Source organism: Mus caroli, chromosome 4, assembly GCF_900094665.2.
Source record: "Mus caroli chromosome 4, CAROLI_EIJ_v1.1, whole genome shotgun sequence".
In the NCBI taxonomy this organism is placed as follows: Eukaryota; Metazoa; Chordata; class Mammalia; order Rodentia; family Muridae; genus Mus; species Mus caroli.
In genome coordinates, this window is record NC_034573.1 from 118,377,629 (window position 1) to 118,392,911 (window position 15,283).

Consider the following 15,283-nt stretch of genomic DNA (forward strand, 5'->3'; position numbering starts at 1 on the left):
TGGAAGAAAGGCAGATTCAACTGACAATGACGATGAAGGAGACAACCATGAGGATTGTCTCAAGTTTCTAATCCAGGAAGGAGCTTAGACATCATCGCTCCACCTCAGCAAGAAGTGAGCTAGACAAACCCAAGCCGAACAACACTCAAAGCTCTTAGATCCATCAGAGAAGCGAGGCCACACCACTTAGGCCTGCCCTCGAAGCTGGAGAAGTAAGAGAGGTGACTTCACTGGAGCGGAGACCTCTGAAGGGACCAGTGCTGGCAGGAAAGCCCTACAGCTAGAGGCACAGGGCAGGCCATCTGAGAGTCAGGCTCCAGGAAACCCAGTCACCAAGACAAGGGCAGGTGAGCTTTACCGAGTGTCACTTCCAAGAGCTCTATCCGTCCTCGAAATGAGGGGAATGCACAGGAAAGTCCCCTCATGATTCTGCAGGGTGGGGTGGAGCAGGGACAGGAACCACTGTGAAACACACCAGTGTACTCTGCGAACAGTGCGGGCCAGAGCATAGCCTACTTTACATAAAGGAGCTGCCCCTTCTGTTTCCCTACTGTTCTGCACAGGTGACAGGAGTGCCTGCCTGAAGCCCTTTCTAGCAGCCTGCCCCACCCACAAAGGGAAGCCTGAGAAATACTGATGAATTTCAGAGCCCAGAGCACAGAGCTGTAGACTGCCCACTAGACATGCTCTGCCACTAAAAGACTTACTTACATAGCTCCTTCCACCCAAGACATCATATGCCACCTTTTAACCAAAACTTTCAAGGCCTACTGGAAGGCCAGCAACATTCTGAAGAGCAATCAGCATGAACCAGTGTCAGATGGCAGAGCTGGGATTATCAAACCACAAAACTTAAAAATAATAACCCAGGTGCCAATGGTCTGAACACACTACCTAGCTGGCATGGTGAGTCTCGTCTGCAATCCCAGCAGTTGGGAAGCTAAGGCAGGAAGATTGCAAGTTTGGGAGCAGGCTGGATTATACTATAAGACCCTATCTCAAAGATAAATAAACAAACCAAGTAAAAGGCCAAGGCTGTATAAAATATGACCCAAATATATGCTGTAACTAAGAAATCCACTTTAAATACAGAGACACCTTATAGATAAAAGGCAAAGGAGGAAGTAAGAGATACCAACTTAGCCCTAACCAAAAGGAAGTGGGCCGAAAGATGCCTCAGTGGTTAAAGTTCTTGACACACAAGCAGTTCAGGTCAAACTTCAGACCCCAGAGCCCATGTAAATACAGGGTAATTGTGGAGGCCTGTCTGTAGTGCCAGCTTTAGAAGGCAGAGACTGGGGATTCTAAGAGCAAGCTGGCTAGTAAGAATATCTGTGATCTCTGGGTCTGACTGAGACTCCGCCTCAATGAGTTAAGGTAGAAGAGTGATTAAAGATGAATCCTGGCATCAACCTCAAACCTCCAAACACACACACACACATGCACACACACATGCACACACACACACATGCACACACATATAAGCTCACACACATACACACGCGCACACACACATGCACACACACTCACATGCACACACACATATAAGCACACCCTAACATACATGCAAACATGCATGCACACCACACACATGCACATGAAGGGGGGTGGAGTGAGAGAAGCTGTATTAATTTCAGAACAGGAGACTTCAGAGCAAGAGAAGTTCCCAGGGCTGGGAGAGTGGCTTTATGATATGATACAGAGGTTTGATACTCCACAAAGGCATGATAATTCTCATCCAGGTAAGGACTGCACACACCTTGATCCTCCATACTTCTAATAACACGGTCCAAAACTGACAGAAGCAGAAGAGGGTGAGTACAGTCAGTGACGTCAGGAGCACTGCTCTTGGAACAGACAAAACCAAAGTCAGTTGAAGGGAAGAGAGCAATGAGTGGTGTAGACTCATTAGTGGGACAGAACAGCAGAGGGATGGCTGAATCCTGCAAGGTAGAACTTCGAACGAAGGAGTACAAGATCTGCCCTCATGGACCATTCATTGGCACGGCAACCACATGCCAGGCCACAAAACACACTAAGCGAATGTCAAAGGGCAGGATCGTGACAAGTGGGCTCCTCGGATCACATGGAAGTGACTCAGAAACTGAAAGGTAGCTGGAAAATCCCATGATACTCGGAGCTCAAACAATATGCAAGTAAATATTTGAGTCAAGGAAGACATTTCAAGAGAAATTACTTTAAATTACACGAAAATACAACTTAAAATAAATAGACAGACAGACAGATAGATAGATAGATAGATAGATAGATAGATAGATAGATAGATAGATAGATAGATAGATAGATAAAAGCCCTTGGGATGCAGGGAGAGTTGCAGAGCTTGGAAGTGAGTTACCAGTGCTGTATCCAGAAGAACACAGGACTGGAGAGACGGCTCGGCAGTTGCGAGTACCAGAAGACCAGGTTCAGCTCCTACCACCGAGTTCATGAGTGGAGCAGCCTTGTCATGCCCACCAAAGAATCTTTCACTGCAGGCATCTACTCCCTGTATCTCTTATACATTTTCTGTCTCTGTTTTATGATGCTCCCTGACCCTCAAGGGAGGGTGTATGGGAGAGATGGCCCAGTCAGAGCTGACTACTCCAGTCTCTTACTCTGCATGATAACCAGCTGTGAATCTCTGTTTTAATCCATGTCTACTGCAAGGGTAGTTTCTCTCATGACAGAAGATGCAGCAATCCATGGGAATAAGGTAAGAATTTAGGGGGCAGTTTAATACTATGTCCATTTAGCAGAATAATAGTATTTGGCTCTCCGCTAAGGCCTGCAACCTCGTCAGTGGGGTTTTAGCCTAGTTAACAGCGCAAACATGAGTACCATCTTATGGAACAGGCCTCAAATCCAACCAGGCTATCTCATCCGCATAACATTCCCACCAACATCATACCAGCCGAGAGATCTGGCCAGGCCACTTGTCAAACTTCATGCCACCAGGAAAGCTAGCCAGTGGGGATGAAGATCCCAGGTTGGTGCCAGCTTGATTTCTCTCTGTGCTACAATTCAAGTATGTGGTGTCTTCAGCAACAGGGCCTTCCCATTAAGTTCTGGAGAGGCCACCAGGGGCAATGGCTGTAGCCATTGTTTGTCCTCTAATGTTTGTGGAGTCCCACTGACCAGCTCAAGAGGTAACCCATATCTAGAACAAGGCTCTTTATTTGATAACCTGGGACCTGGGAAAAGCATTGCTTCTTTTGTAGAGTCAGTCCATTGTGTGTGTGTGTGTGTGTGTGTGTGTGTGTGTGTGTGTGTGTGTGTGTGTGTGTGTTAGAAAGCATGTACAGTGTTACTTTTCCATATGGCATATTCAAAGGTCCTGTTATTATCCTCCCTATAGTTCCTGCTCCACCTTGCCCACCCTCATCCCTTTAACCCCTTTTTCTTTCCCTCTTCATGACACCTGTATTCTACCCTTCCCTATGAGATTCTCCCTTCTCCTAGTCACTTTCACCTGTCAACTTGACATATCCCAGATCTATCTGAGGGAGTCTCAACTGGGGGAGGGCATTTCCCTAGGCTAATCGATGTGGAAGGGTCTAGGCCACTCTAGGCAGTGCCATTACTAGGTAGGTTGGCCTGGGTTGTATAAGAAAGCTAGCTGAGCAAGCCAGAGAGGGCGAGCAGGGAAGCAGCGTTCTTCCATGGTTTTGGCTTCAGCTTGACTTCCTGCCCTGACTTCCCTTGATGATGGATTATGGGCTGAACTACAAACTTGAACCTCCCCAAGTTGCTTTTGGCCATGGTATTCTCTCATAATACCAGAGAGTAACTAATACCCCAGGGTCCCTTACTACTCCCCTGATTTCTGTGGGCACTCTAATTTAAATATGCATCTAAGCCAGACAATGGTAGTACAGACCTCCCAGCACTTGGGAGGCACAGGCAGGTGGATTTCTGAGTTTCAGGCCTGTGCAGTCTACAAAGTGAGTTCCAGGACACAGCCAGGGCTACACAGAGAAACCCTGTCTCAGACACTGTCAGCCCACAAAAATAAAATAAAATAAAATGAACACACATCTAAATTGTCAAAGCTAACATCCACACATAAGAGGGAATATGCAGCATTTGTCTTTCTGGGTCTGGGTTATGTCACCCAGAGTCATTAATTACAGCCCCAACCATTATCTGTGAGTTCCATAATTCATTTTTCTATCAGTTAAATAACATTCCACTCTATCTATGCACAGTTTCATTCTCCATTATCGTCAGCAGAAGGGCGTCCAGGCTGTTTCCATTTATCTGTATTGTGCATAAAGCAGAATGAATGTGGGTGAGAAAGCAGCTCTGCAGCAGGGTATGCTGAGGAGTGACACCGCTGGGTCACATGACAGATATGTTGCTAGCTTCGTGGCATCCCTCTGTAGTGATTCCCACAGGGGCTGGACCAGTTACACTTCTGCTAAGAGTCAGTAGTGCTCCCCTGCCCCCATGTCCACATCACTACAGGTTGTCAGCTGTTGCTACTGCTGTTGTTGACTTTGCCGTTGTTGTTGTTGTTGTTGTTGTTGTTGTTGTTGTTGTTGTTTTATTCTTAACTCTCCTGACTGGGGTAAGGTAAAATCTCAAACCCGTTCTAATTCGCACTTTGCCCGGAGCCATCAAGGAGAAGCTAACAACGAGCAGGTCATCTTGCTGAGATGGTTCTGTGAAAGTTAATAATGGAAATGCTTCTCTAGGCAAGGCGGAGAAGAATTTCATTTTAGGAAAGATTCCTGCTATTCATATGCTTTTCCTGTTATTATTAAATATATATAACAATCACTAAGTCTTAGCTCACCCTTTTGAACAGATCTCTGCAGAACAACAAAGATGTACTGTCTTGTAGGGATGCTATATAGATGCTGTATAGACAAATTCTTAATGATGACCCTCTAAGAATTCCTAAAATTACATTAGTAATCATCAAGCTCTTTTATACTAGGACTGCTATTAAGTCCTTCCTGATGTCAAAGCTGCAATGAGAACTCTGCTAGCCTTCACGTGTCATGAGTCAATTGCTTCTGAGATAGCAAGCAGGCGTCTACACCTTAGAGCACATTCCAATAGGTTGTAAAACAATTAAATGAAGGTCATAAAAAGGGAACTAAGGTGCAAGGACAGAAGATAAAATACTGACTGGGTTTATCTATACTGACTGGGGTTATCTTCACTAACACCTCAGTCACAAAAATTGTGGTTAGCTCTCCACGAACCTGTAGAGCTGGTGACAGATGATGGGTGTTTAGCCAGATATGCATGTAAACATTCTGTGTTGTAAACGTCTTCTCCAATTTATGACTTGAATTTATGTGTAAGCTTGTGAACTTTTTACCATGTGATCATGTATTCTGAAAGAAGTTTAAGTGCTGAGGACAAAGAGAAGAGTCAGAACTGAACTCAAGAAGAACTTAGAAGTGAGGGCATAGCACTGGGAGTCACGGCACTATGATCATCACATCAGAGCAGGGGGAAAGAGCAAGAGCAGGAGAGAACAGAGAGAACTTTTCAGATGAGCACTTGTGTAGAAACCTTTGAGAATTCTTTGTATAGTTCCATGTTCTGAATTTTAATTGGGTTTTGTCTATTTGATGTCTAGGGTTTTGTGGGGTTGTTTTGTTTTGTTTCGTTTGCTGTCAATTCTAGATACTAACTCTCTATCAGATGTATAACCTTACAGTTTTGTCCCCATCCTATAGGCTGTTTCTTCACTCAGATGATGATGTCCTTGGCTGTACAGAAGCTCTTTAGTTTCATGAGGTCCCGTCTGTCAAATGTTAATCGTGATGCCTGTAATGCAGCCAGCATACCCCCACCCACCCACCCCCCACTTTCCCCTCTGACAGACTCAAGTTATCAGGTCTTATGCTGAGGTCCTTGATCCATGTCGACTTGAGTTTTGCGTAGAGTGAGAGATCTAGCTCTTCTACGTGCAAGCTATCCGGTTCGACCATCACCATATGCTGCTGATGCTATTGTGGTGTTTCAAATGAGAACAGCCCCATAGGCTCATATATTTGCATGTCTGGTTCCCAGTTGGTGGACTGTTCAAGAAGCAGTAGGAGGTATGGCCTTGTTGGACAAGATATACCATGGGGAGATGAGCTTTAAGGTTTTAAAAGCCCACAGTGGGCCCAGTCTTGTTTTTAATACAAAAATCCCAGCCATTCGGTTTTGCCAAATGAAGCCTTGGGAGCCAGATACCGTGGTGAACGCAGGCTAGCTCAGAGAGGCGGAGAAAGCACCCAGCCAACCTTCCTACCCCACTGACCTCCCAGAAGGAAAAAGCTCTCCTTCTCCACACTGTTTTAAATGCCCTTCAATTCAAAAGACTCTTCCTTCAGTTTGCTTATGTTCATTCCCCATGGGCTGGTTACTAGCTCCGCCCCTTGACCTAGGGTTGATTTTATGTAGCTCTTGGCTTAAAGGTGTGTGCTAGGGCTGAGCCGCACCACAAGCACCTGTCTACAGTAAGCAGAAAGCTCTAGGATCAAAGGCTGAGCTATACGACACCACAATTAGAAACAGGGTTTTTACAGGTCACAGTCTTGGGGTTCACAATGTGATCAAATATCCTTTGCCACAGCTTTATTCTCCCTCTGCCTCCATCCTGCAGCTCAGGATGTAAGCTCTTAGCTGCTGCTCCAGCACCATGCCTACACACCACATTGCTTCCTCCCCATGATGGTCATGGACGAGCCCTCTGACACTGTAGCTTCCCTTTACAGGTTGCCTTGGTCATGGTATCTTTGCACAGCAACAGAGCAGTGACTGAGACAGCTGTCTTTTCCCCAGTGTGTTTTTTGTTTTTTTGTTTTTTTGTTTTTTGTTTTTGTTTTTTTTTTGCTTCTCTGTCAAAATCAAGTGGCTGTAGAAGTGTGGGCTTTTTATCCAGGTCCTCATTTCTGTCCCACTTATCAAATGCGTGGGCTTGAATGCCGGAACCATGCTGGTTTTATGACTACATCTCTGTAGTATAACCTGAAAGTGGAAGTGATAATCTCCAGTGTTTTATTAGTCAGCATGGTTTTAGCTATCCTGGGTCTTTTGTGTTTCCATATAAATTTAAGATTTTTTTTCCTATTTCTATGAAGAACTGTTGGACTTTTGATGGGGACTTTATTGAATCTGTAGATTGCTTTCAGTATAATGACCATTTTCACAATATTAACCCTACCAAGCAATGAGCATGGACAGTCTTTCCATCTTCTGGTATGTTCTTCAATTTCTTCAGTGTCTTAAAGTTTTCATTGTACAAGTTTTTCAGTTTCTTGATTAAATTTATTCCAAGGTTGTTGGTTTTTTTGGGGGGTGGTAATTGTGAATAATGATTCCCTGATTTCTTTCTAGTGTTTGCTGTTTGCATATAGGAAGCTGGGTTTTGTCTGTTTTATATCCTAATAGTTTTTTTAATGTATTTACCAGCTATGAATTAGATATTTTGACCTTTTCCTTTCCTATTTGCTTCTCTTATCTCTCTCCTGTCTTACTGCTCTAGCTAAGAATACAACCACTATATTGACCAGGAAAGGAGAGAGGAGATATGCTTGTCTTGTCTTATTCCTGATTTCAGTGAAAATATTCCATTTAGTTTGATGTTGGCTGTGGGCTTGTAGCATACCCATTATTATGTTGAGATATGTCCCCTGTCCCATTCTCTAGAACTCTTATTATGAAGGGATGTTGGAGTTCCACAAAGGCCTCTTCTGCATATGAGATAGATGATCCTGTGTTTTCTGCTCTTAAATCAATTTATGTGCAAGACTACATTTATTTACTGTTGAGCCATCCCTCTATCTCTGGGATGAAGCTGGTCTGACTGTGGTAGATGGTATTTTTGATGTGTTCTTGAATTTGTTTTGTAAGTATTTTATTGGGAATTTTTGTTAGATCTTTGTTTAACATCGATTCTAAGCTTATAAGGAGAGGCAAAAGGACCAAAATAACCCAGACTCCTCACCAAAGACATAGATGTCAACCAAGCATACGAAAAGGTGTTTATAATCATTAACAAACTGCAAATTGGGTAGGAGGAAAAAGGCTCAGTCAGTAAAGTGCTTGCCACAGCAGGATAAGGACCTAAGTTCAGATTCCCAGCACCCAGGTAAAAACAGTGTGCACCTGTCATCCTAGCCCAAGGGAGGAGGGTGCAGGAGGATCCCTGAAGCTCACTGTCCAGCAACTCTAGCCAATCAGTAAACAACAGGTTCAGTAAGTAACCACTCAGAAATAACATGGAGAAACTATTGAGGTAGACCCCTGACATCAACCTGTGGCCTCTACCATGTGCATACAAACTCGCCCACATGTGTACCCATCAACACATATAAGAAATGACAAATTAAAATGTGAGACCACTTCACAACTACCAGAATGCCTGGCATCCAAACACAAAACCACAGAAACCCATGCTCGCTGCCAGCGAAAGAGGGAGAATAGTAGGGCCATGCTCCAAAACAGGCCAACAGTTTCTTTTTCTTTCTCTTTTTTTTTCTTTTTTCTTTCTTTTTTTGGTTTTATCAAGACAGGGTTTCTCTGTGTAGCCCTGGCTGTCCTGGAACTCACTTTGTAGACCAGGTTGGCCTCGAACTCAGAAATCCGCCTGCCTCTGCCTCCCGAGTGCTGGGATTAAAAGGCGTGCGCCACCACCACCCGGCTCCAACAGTTTCTTATAAGACAAAAACATCCCTTTGCCATGTGATCCAACAACACAATTCTTCAGTTTTACCCAAATGGCCTAAAAACTTATGTGTACATAAAAACATACATGTGACACTTATAGTGCTGTCAATCATATCTTCCAAATAGAGACACAACCAAGACATCCTTCTGTCTGGACTGGAGGAACTGGTACATCCCAGACAACAGAACAGAATTCAGTGCTATAAAGAAAAACAATTCTCAAGCCATGGGAGAACACGAAGCATGCATCACTTAGTAAAAGAAGAAAAAAAGGCTGTGCACAAAGATCACAGACTGTGTGACTCCACCTCTGTGGCATTCAGGGAAGGGCCACTCTACATGACAGGAGAAAGATGAATGGTTACTAGACATTAGGAAGGGAAGCAATCGGTACACAGAACACACAGGACTGCTGAGGGAGTGAGGCAACTATGTGAGACACCCTAATAGCAGACACATGTCTTCATGTGCCTGCCAAAATCTATACGACGCATACCTCCAGCAGTGAGGCTCAATTTTGAACATAAAAACTCGGTTCAAATAATGAACGCTTCATCAGAATACCTGATGAAGAGTGGCGTTCCAGACGAAATAAGCTAAAGATTGTAAGACAGTGGTACTCAAAGATCCCTTTTAGGGTTTTAGCCCTGAATGAAGGCACTGACCACAGGGTGAGGCTCATGAATTTCATCCTCTTATGAAGAATTGGGTTTTGCCTCCAGAGAGGAGGACGACGACTTAGAGAGCATTGAAGCACAAAGCTACAAAGTGTGGCGCATGCACTGAAGAAGGGAGGTGCTCCCCTGTGTCCCACTACTGTGAGGACCCAGGAGCAGGCAGAGAAGCTGGAGAGTAAAAGTGGAGGTCATGGACAAGGGGACCATAGAAAACACCATTGTTTTATGTCTTCTCTCTATTTTAGAGGGGTTCAACCTTTGGCTACCTCACAGGGGTATCACTTGAAAAACTAGCCTCGTCTGCCTTCTCATTTCACAGATGGTGCATTGAAAACACCTTAAGTCAATCCTCATCTCAGGAGTCTCACGTCCCCCATCCTCCAGCTCAAGTCCCAAGGCTTCCATTGTCTCTTAAGGCTTCTTGAAAGACAGAAGATGGGTGTGGGAAGGTGGTGGAGGGAGTGGGGATGTCTACTAAGAGGCATATGCTCTGATGGGAAATGACAGCTTCCTGTCAGTCTGTAAAGGAGCCCATGAGCAGAGCCACCAACCTTGGCCCTCCCTCACCTGACTCTCTCATCTGTACAGTGCTTTACAGTTTAAATGGACAGAGAACCCTGTCATTCACAGCATACATATTCCCAAACACAGAATCCTCACAACCAAGTGTGGTCGAGTATGAGACCTTGGGAATTCCTGACTATAACAAATGCAGAGCCGCAAGGGTTTGAGGTGCGAGTTCCGAAAGGGCCCCTTAGCCTGAAGCCGGCTACCGGGGCTGACTCTACAAGGCAGCGGCAAGCAGGATCCTAATTCTGGGCCATAGGAAAATGACACATGACACCATAGGCTCTGAGAGCTGCTTGGAAACTGCCGAAGCTCCGGAGGTGGGATCCATAAGCCCCCCCCCCCCCCCCCCCCCCCCCCCGGCTCTACCACTCACAAATTCAGAGAAGTTACTTACCTTGCTGTTAGCTCACTTGAAAGACAGCACCCAGTGGCTGACTGAATGAGGTGCACATGTGAGAGGCTCAGAACAGGGCCTGAAGCACAGTGGGTGCTCACCTGAGCCTCACCCTTGGGGGCATTTGAACGGCACATTTGCAGATGAGGTGCTAGTTCTGTAGTAGAAAAGGCATGCATGACCTTGAAACCCAGAGGCTCTGGTTCCATTTAGGCTCTGGTTCCATTTAGGCTCTGGTTCCATTTCCGAGTGACCTCCATGAACCCTCTGATTCTTAGAACCTTACTCTGCAAAATGGAGAAGGTAAAACTCTCTCTGTCTATGGGCTGCTGTAAGCATCCAAAGAGATCCTGGTACAGGTGATGACTGGGTATAATCCAGTATAATACAGAGGAGGCACACTGAATGGTACAGGGAGGCAGTCTCAATGGTGGCTAGGCACACACCATTGTCAGGCCTTGCCAAGTACAAATCTTGCCTCTACAATCCAGTAGCTGGTGATTTTGAACAAATTATCTAAGTGGAGTTCTTTGCCTCCACTTCCTCACTAGTAAAATTAGGCTAATAGTACCGACCCACCTTATTAATCTGTGGCAGAATTAAATGAATTAAGCAAGTCAAACAGTTGGAATACTACCTGCTACACAGCAGGGCTCAGGAAACGGTAGGTGCTCAATGATCGCTATTATGGCAATTTGAGGGCAATTATTAACTCAACCTCAGGCCCGCTATCTTGCCTAACCAGCTTCTTAGAGATCAGACTATTAGCCTCACCTGCTGTCCGGCAGCCCAGGCCTCTCGGTGCCAATCCTCCACCAGGGCCACCGCCTCCTCTCCACTCTCAGGGTGTCGTGCCTGCACCCAGGTCTGCACCTCCCTGGGTAAGATGGACAGGAACTGCTCCAGCACCAACAGTTCCAGGATCTGTTCTTTGAGGCGAAGCTCAGGTCTCAGCCAACGACAGCAGAGCGCCCAGAGCTGGCTGAAGGCCTCGTGGGGTCCAGCTGCATCCCGGTACCGGAACTGCCTGAAACACCGGCGGGAAACCTCGGGGCCAGGGACGGGGCTGTGGCTCTCCTTCTCGGGTCTGGAGTCTGATCCCCACGAGTCCTCCTCCAGCTTCACAATCAGGAGGTCTTCCGGATCTGGCGGAGGTGAGGCCACAGCCATCATCTGGCCTGGGTGCTTCACTTCAGCGGAGCTGTCTCATCTGGCTGCTTCCTGCATTGACAATGTGTCTTTCAAGGGACTCCTGGGGGATGAAGGGGTTGGGACAGCTCCCCAAGACTGTGAAGGCAGAAAGACAAAGGGCACGGTGAGGGAGAGGACCCAGGAACACCGCTTCCTTCGCCTCTCTCATACCTTCCACGACTTCTGTGAAGCCTCAGAGATACTGCTTTGCAAAGGGCAGGAAGTGAGACCGGGATCAGGCACCAATGTCAGCACCCAGTTCCCTTTACAAGAAGACAGCACTATGCTACATCTTTTGGGACATGCCTAAATGTTTAATCCAAAAACCCTGGACCTCTGGGCTTTGACCCTAGTGTGGCCTTCCTCCCTTCTACACCAGGTTCCAAAGCCAACCTTCCCCAAAGCCAGACCCCAAGAGGGTCACCTTTTCCATGAGACCTGCCTTCTGAAACTTGAGCCTTGGTCCTCGTCTAGGGATGGTCATCTGGCAAAATCCCCCTCACTCTCCAGTCACCCCACACACCAGATGTTATTCACCATCTCTAAATTGAAGTTTCTCGAAACTCCAGCCAAAGCTGTCTGTGTAGCTCATAGCTCCAACATTTCCACTTGACTATCCTCTAGATACCTCATAGTCACTGGGTCAAAACCAAATGTACCTTCCCCAGCAATCAGGGGGCCGAGGCAGGAAGATTCTAAGTTTAAGGCCAGCTTGAGCTACAATAGCAAAAAAAAAAAAAAAAAAAAAAAAAAAAAAACCCTGTCTCAAAAAACAAAAATTAATAAATACATACACAAATAAAGCAAATAAATAATAAAATCCTGAGTTGCCATCTTTTGTGGCAAGTGCCACAAAAACTGCATGCTCCCTGATACAAGACTTGTCAGTCAAGGTCACCAGCTTTCATGGCATCTCATGCTCTCCTTTGCAACCGTGATCACCCTATTGTAATAACCACAGTGCCCAGACCACAGCTTCCGAAGGCTCTAGCACAGTGCTCAGCGCATGGAGAAAACAAAACAGACAGTGATGTTGTGAGCTCATGAGGACCGGAGCACACTAGCCAAAGGACAACTGGTGGCCTGCCCACATCAAAAGGATGCCTCTCTCCCCGACTCCCACCTTCCCGGGGCACTATCTTTTATTACACTCTGTGGAGACACGTGCATGTTGGCACCTATGGAGGTACAGCCTCCCTGATGACACCCACACTGGGTTCTCTTAAAAAACAAGCTAGTTGTCAAAAGTCTAATGGCATAAGACACACCCAACAGAAGGAGGCCACTGGCTGCATACAAGTAGGAATGGTACAGCAGGACCAGAGGCAAAGGATGGCGGCATCTGGTATTCTGGGCCATCTGACTAGGATGGGTAGGAGGCAAGGGTAACAAAAGATAGAGACTGAAGCCAGGCGTGGTGGCGCACGCTTTAATCCCAGCACTTGGGAGGCAGAGGAAGGTGGATTTCTGAGTTCCAGGCCAGCCTGGTCTACAGAGTGAGTTCCAGAACAGCCAGGGCTACACAGAGAAACCCTGTCTCAAAATACCAAAAAAAAAAAAGATAGAGACTGGCCAAAAAGACTTCTCTGTACATAGGAAGATCCTTAGAGGACACAGGGCCACTGGGCTACTTCTGGCTATCCCTCTGCTACATGTGGTTACATGTCACTTCCTCCAGGTGTTCCTTGGTGTGCTCTATCACACCCGGCCACCATCCCTGCTCCTCCCAAAGCAGCTGATAGTTGGCTCTGGGATAAATGCTCACCCATGGTTTGCAGCCACCCACCCCTACAGTGGACAAAGCCACTACACTGTATTATACCAGGCCAGGATGGGACCCAGCCTCATAGGCAACAAACAGCAGGGCCATTAGAGAGTTTTGTTGCCTTGTATTAAATATGTAAATCTGTTACATCAAAAGTCTAGATGTCCATGATTTATATTGAAGAATTAATGTTTCATAACTTTTTTTTAAACACACATTTTTCCCAACACACTAATCCAAACACTCAATCTGTCACTGTCATACACAAGGAGTCAGGCGTTCACAGAGTACCCACCATGTGCCCTGCACTGTACCGGGAGCTACAGACCCAACAATGGCTGGGACAGAGAGTCCCTTCAGCCTTCACAAAGTTGCAGTCTAGGAACAGACAGGAAGTTGTCAAGCAACTACGCTCCTACGCTCCTGCATCAAGGAGACACCCGCCAGGCAATGAGCGGCCACAGGTCACCAAGCCAGAGCCGAGGACATCTTCCGGGGGAGAGAGATCCGAAAAACCTCAAAGGTTCATTCCAAACAAATAGAAAAAAAACCCTTGTCGGAGTCATATATCAATCTATCTATATGGCCTAGACGACGGTGGGGGAAGAGAGATCCACACTGTCAGTCAGGAGCGGGGCAAGGGCATTCTCCAGCCCTGAGGCCACCAGAGATACATTGAGGCCTCCAAGAGGTGCCTTTTATCCCCACTAAGTACAGTCCTAAACGTTCTCCATCTAGATTTGCACAGAATCCTCCAGACAAGGAAGTAGAGGGCTGTTAGTGCTAAGCTGACTGTCACTGACCTATAACACCCATGACCCAGGAAGACCAGTGAGAGGAGCACATTCTTTAGTCTTGGAGTCGATTCCACCTGTGTCTGTTCCATGGTAAACATGTGGTGCTGATCCCGGTGTCTCTGCTACTCCCCACCTGCCTTTAGTTTCGTGAGCCTTTCTTGTCACTGAATGGCAACGGGCTGTCTTTCCCACCGCATCATCAGACAGAAGTCAATTCTTCTGCCTCGTGGTCACACTAGAAAACCTGAGCTTATGCCAAGACTGAGTGCTCACTGAGTCCTTACCACAGGACTCCCAAGCTATGATGTATAGAGAGAAACAGAACTTCTCAAAGAGAGAAGGTAGGGAGAGGGAGGAGAACAAGTCCTAAACCCACCAAGTGTCTGAGCTAGGCCCTAGGCCCAGGTTAGTCTCCCACCATTTTCCGTAATCCCGTCACATCCTCCTACCTGCTAGAATCATGCTACAGGAGACAGAGAAGAACATCCATGGAAGAGTGAGACTCTACATCCACTTCTGCCTCTTAGCTGCTGTGTCACACCGTGCAGGTTAGACAGCCTCCTGTCCTACCCAGCTCTTAACACAGGCTAACTTGTGAAACAAGAATAGAATAAGCAGGCAGTGAGCCTGAAACGGAAAAAGTAAAAATGGGCAGCCATCGTGAAGCCCTGAGAGGACGGGGAGCCCAGGATGTCCCCGGTTCTTCAGCCTTTTCCAAGAGAAACCAGACCTCTAGAGTTCACATGCTGGCAACAGCCAGAATTGCTTCAGACATGTGAGGGTTAAATAAGGCTTCACGGCAGACTTCACCCCACGTGGGCTGCCACTATGTCTCCTCTGTGGTGCTACTCCCCATGTCTCCGCTACTCCCCGCCTGCTTTTCTTTTTGCGAGCCTTTCTTGGCACTGAATGGAAGCAGCGTGTCTTTCCTACAGCATTATTCTAGACAGAAGTCTGGGATAAATAAATCACAAAGGTTTCACTTCCAGTTCCCAGAAGGACTTAGGAGAGGTGCAGAGTCCCCAAATGATGAAAGAAAGGGTACTCAATCAAAATCAGGGTCACCAGAATTCATTGTATAAAATTCTCACATTTAATTAAAAAAAAAACAAAAACAAAAACAAAAAAACTTTTTTAAAAAATTGTTCCACTTTACCATGGGGAAGCTGAGTGGGGCCTTGGTAACTGGGTACTGGATGTGAATGCGGAGCTA

At 46.3% G+C, this 15,283-nt stretch overlaps 1 protein-coding gene across 5 annotated transcripts in view; it reads right to left on the reverse strand.

Moving 5' to 3' along the window:
- Positions 1-15,283, reverse strand: part of Zscan20 (zinc finger and SCAN domain containing 20) — a 28,832-nt gene that overhangs the window by 11,598 nt on the left and 1,951 nt on the right. For all 5 annotated transcript variants that reach the window (XR_003836480.1, XM_029476626.1, XM_021160918.1 and 2 more), the window contains exon 2: positions 11,092-11,604. Coding sequence is in view for 4 of the 5 variants with exons in the window: in XM_029476626.1 (XP_029332486.1) it covers positions 11,092-11,490 (399 nt within the window). In the remaining variant the exon portion in view is untranslated. The remainder of the gene's footprint in view (positions 1-11,091; positions 11,605-15,283) is intronic.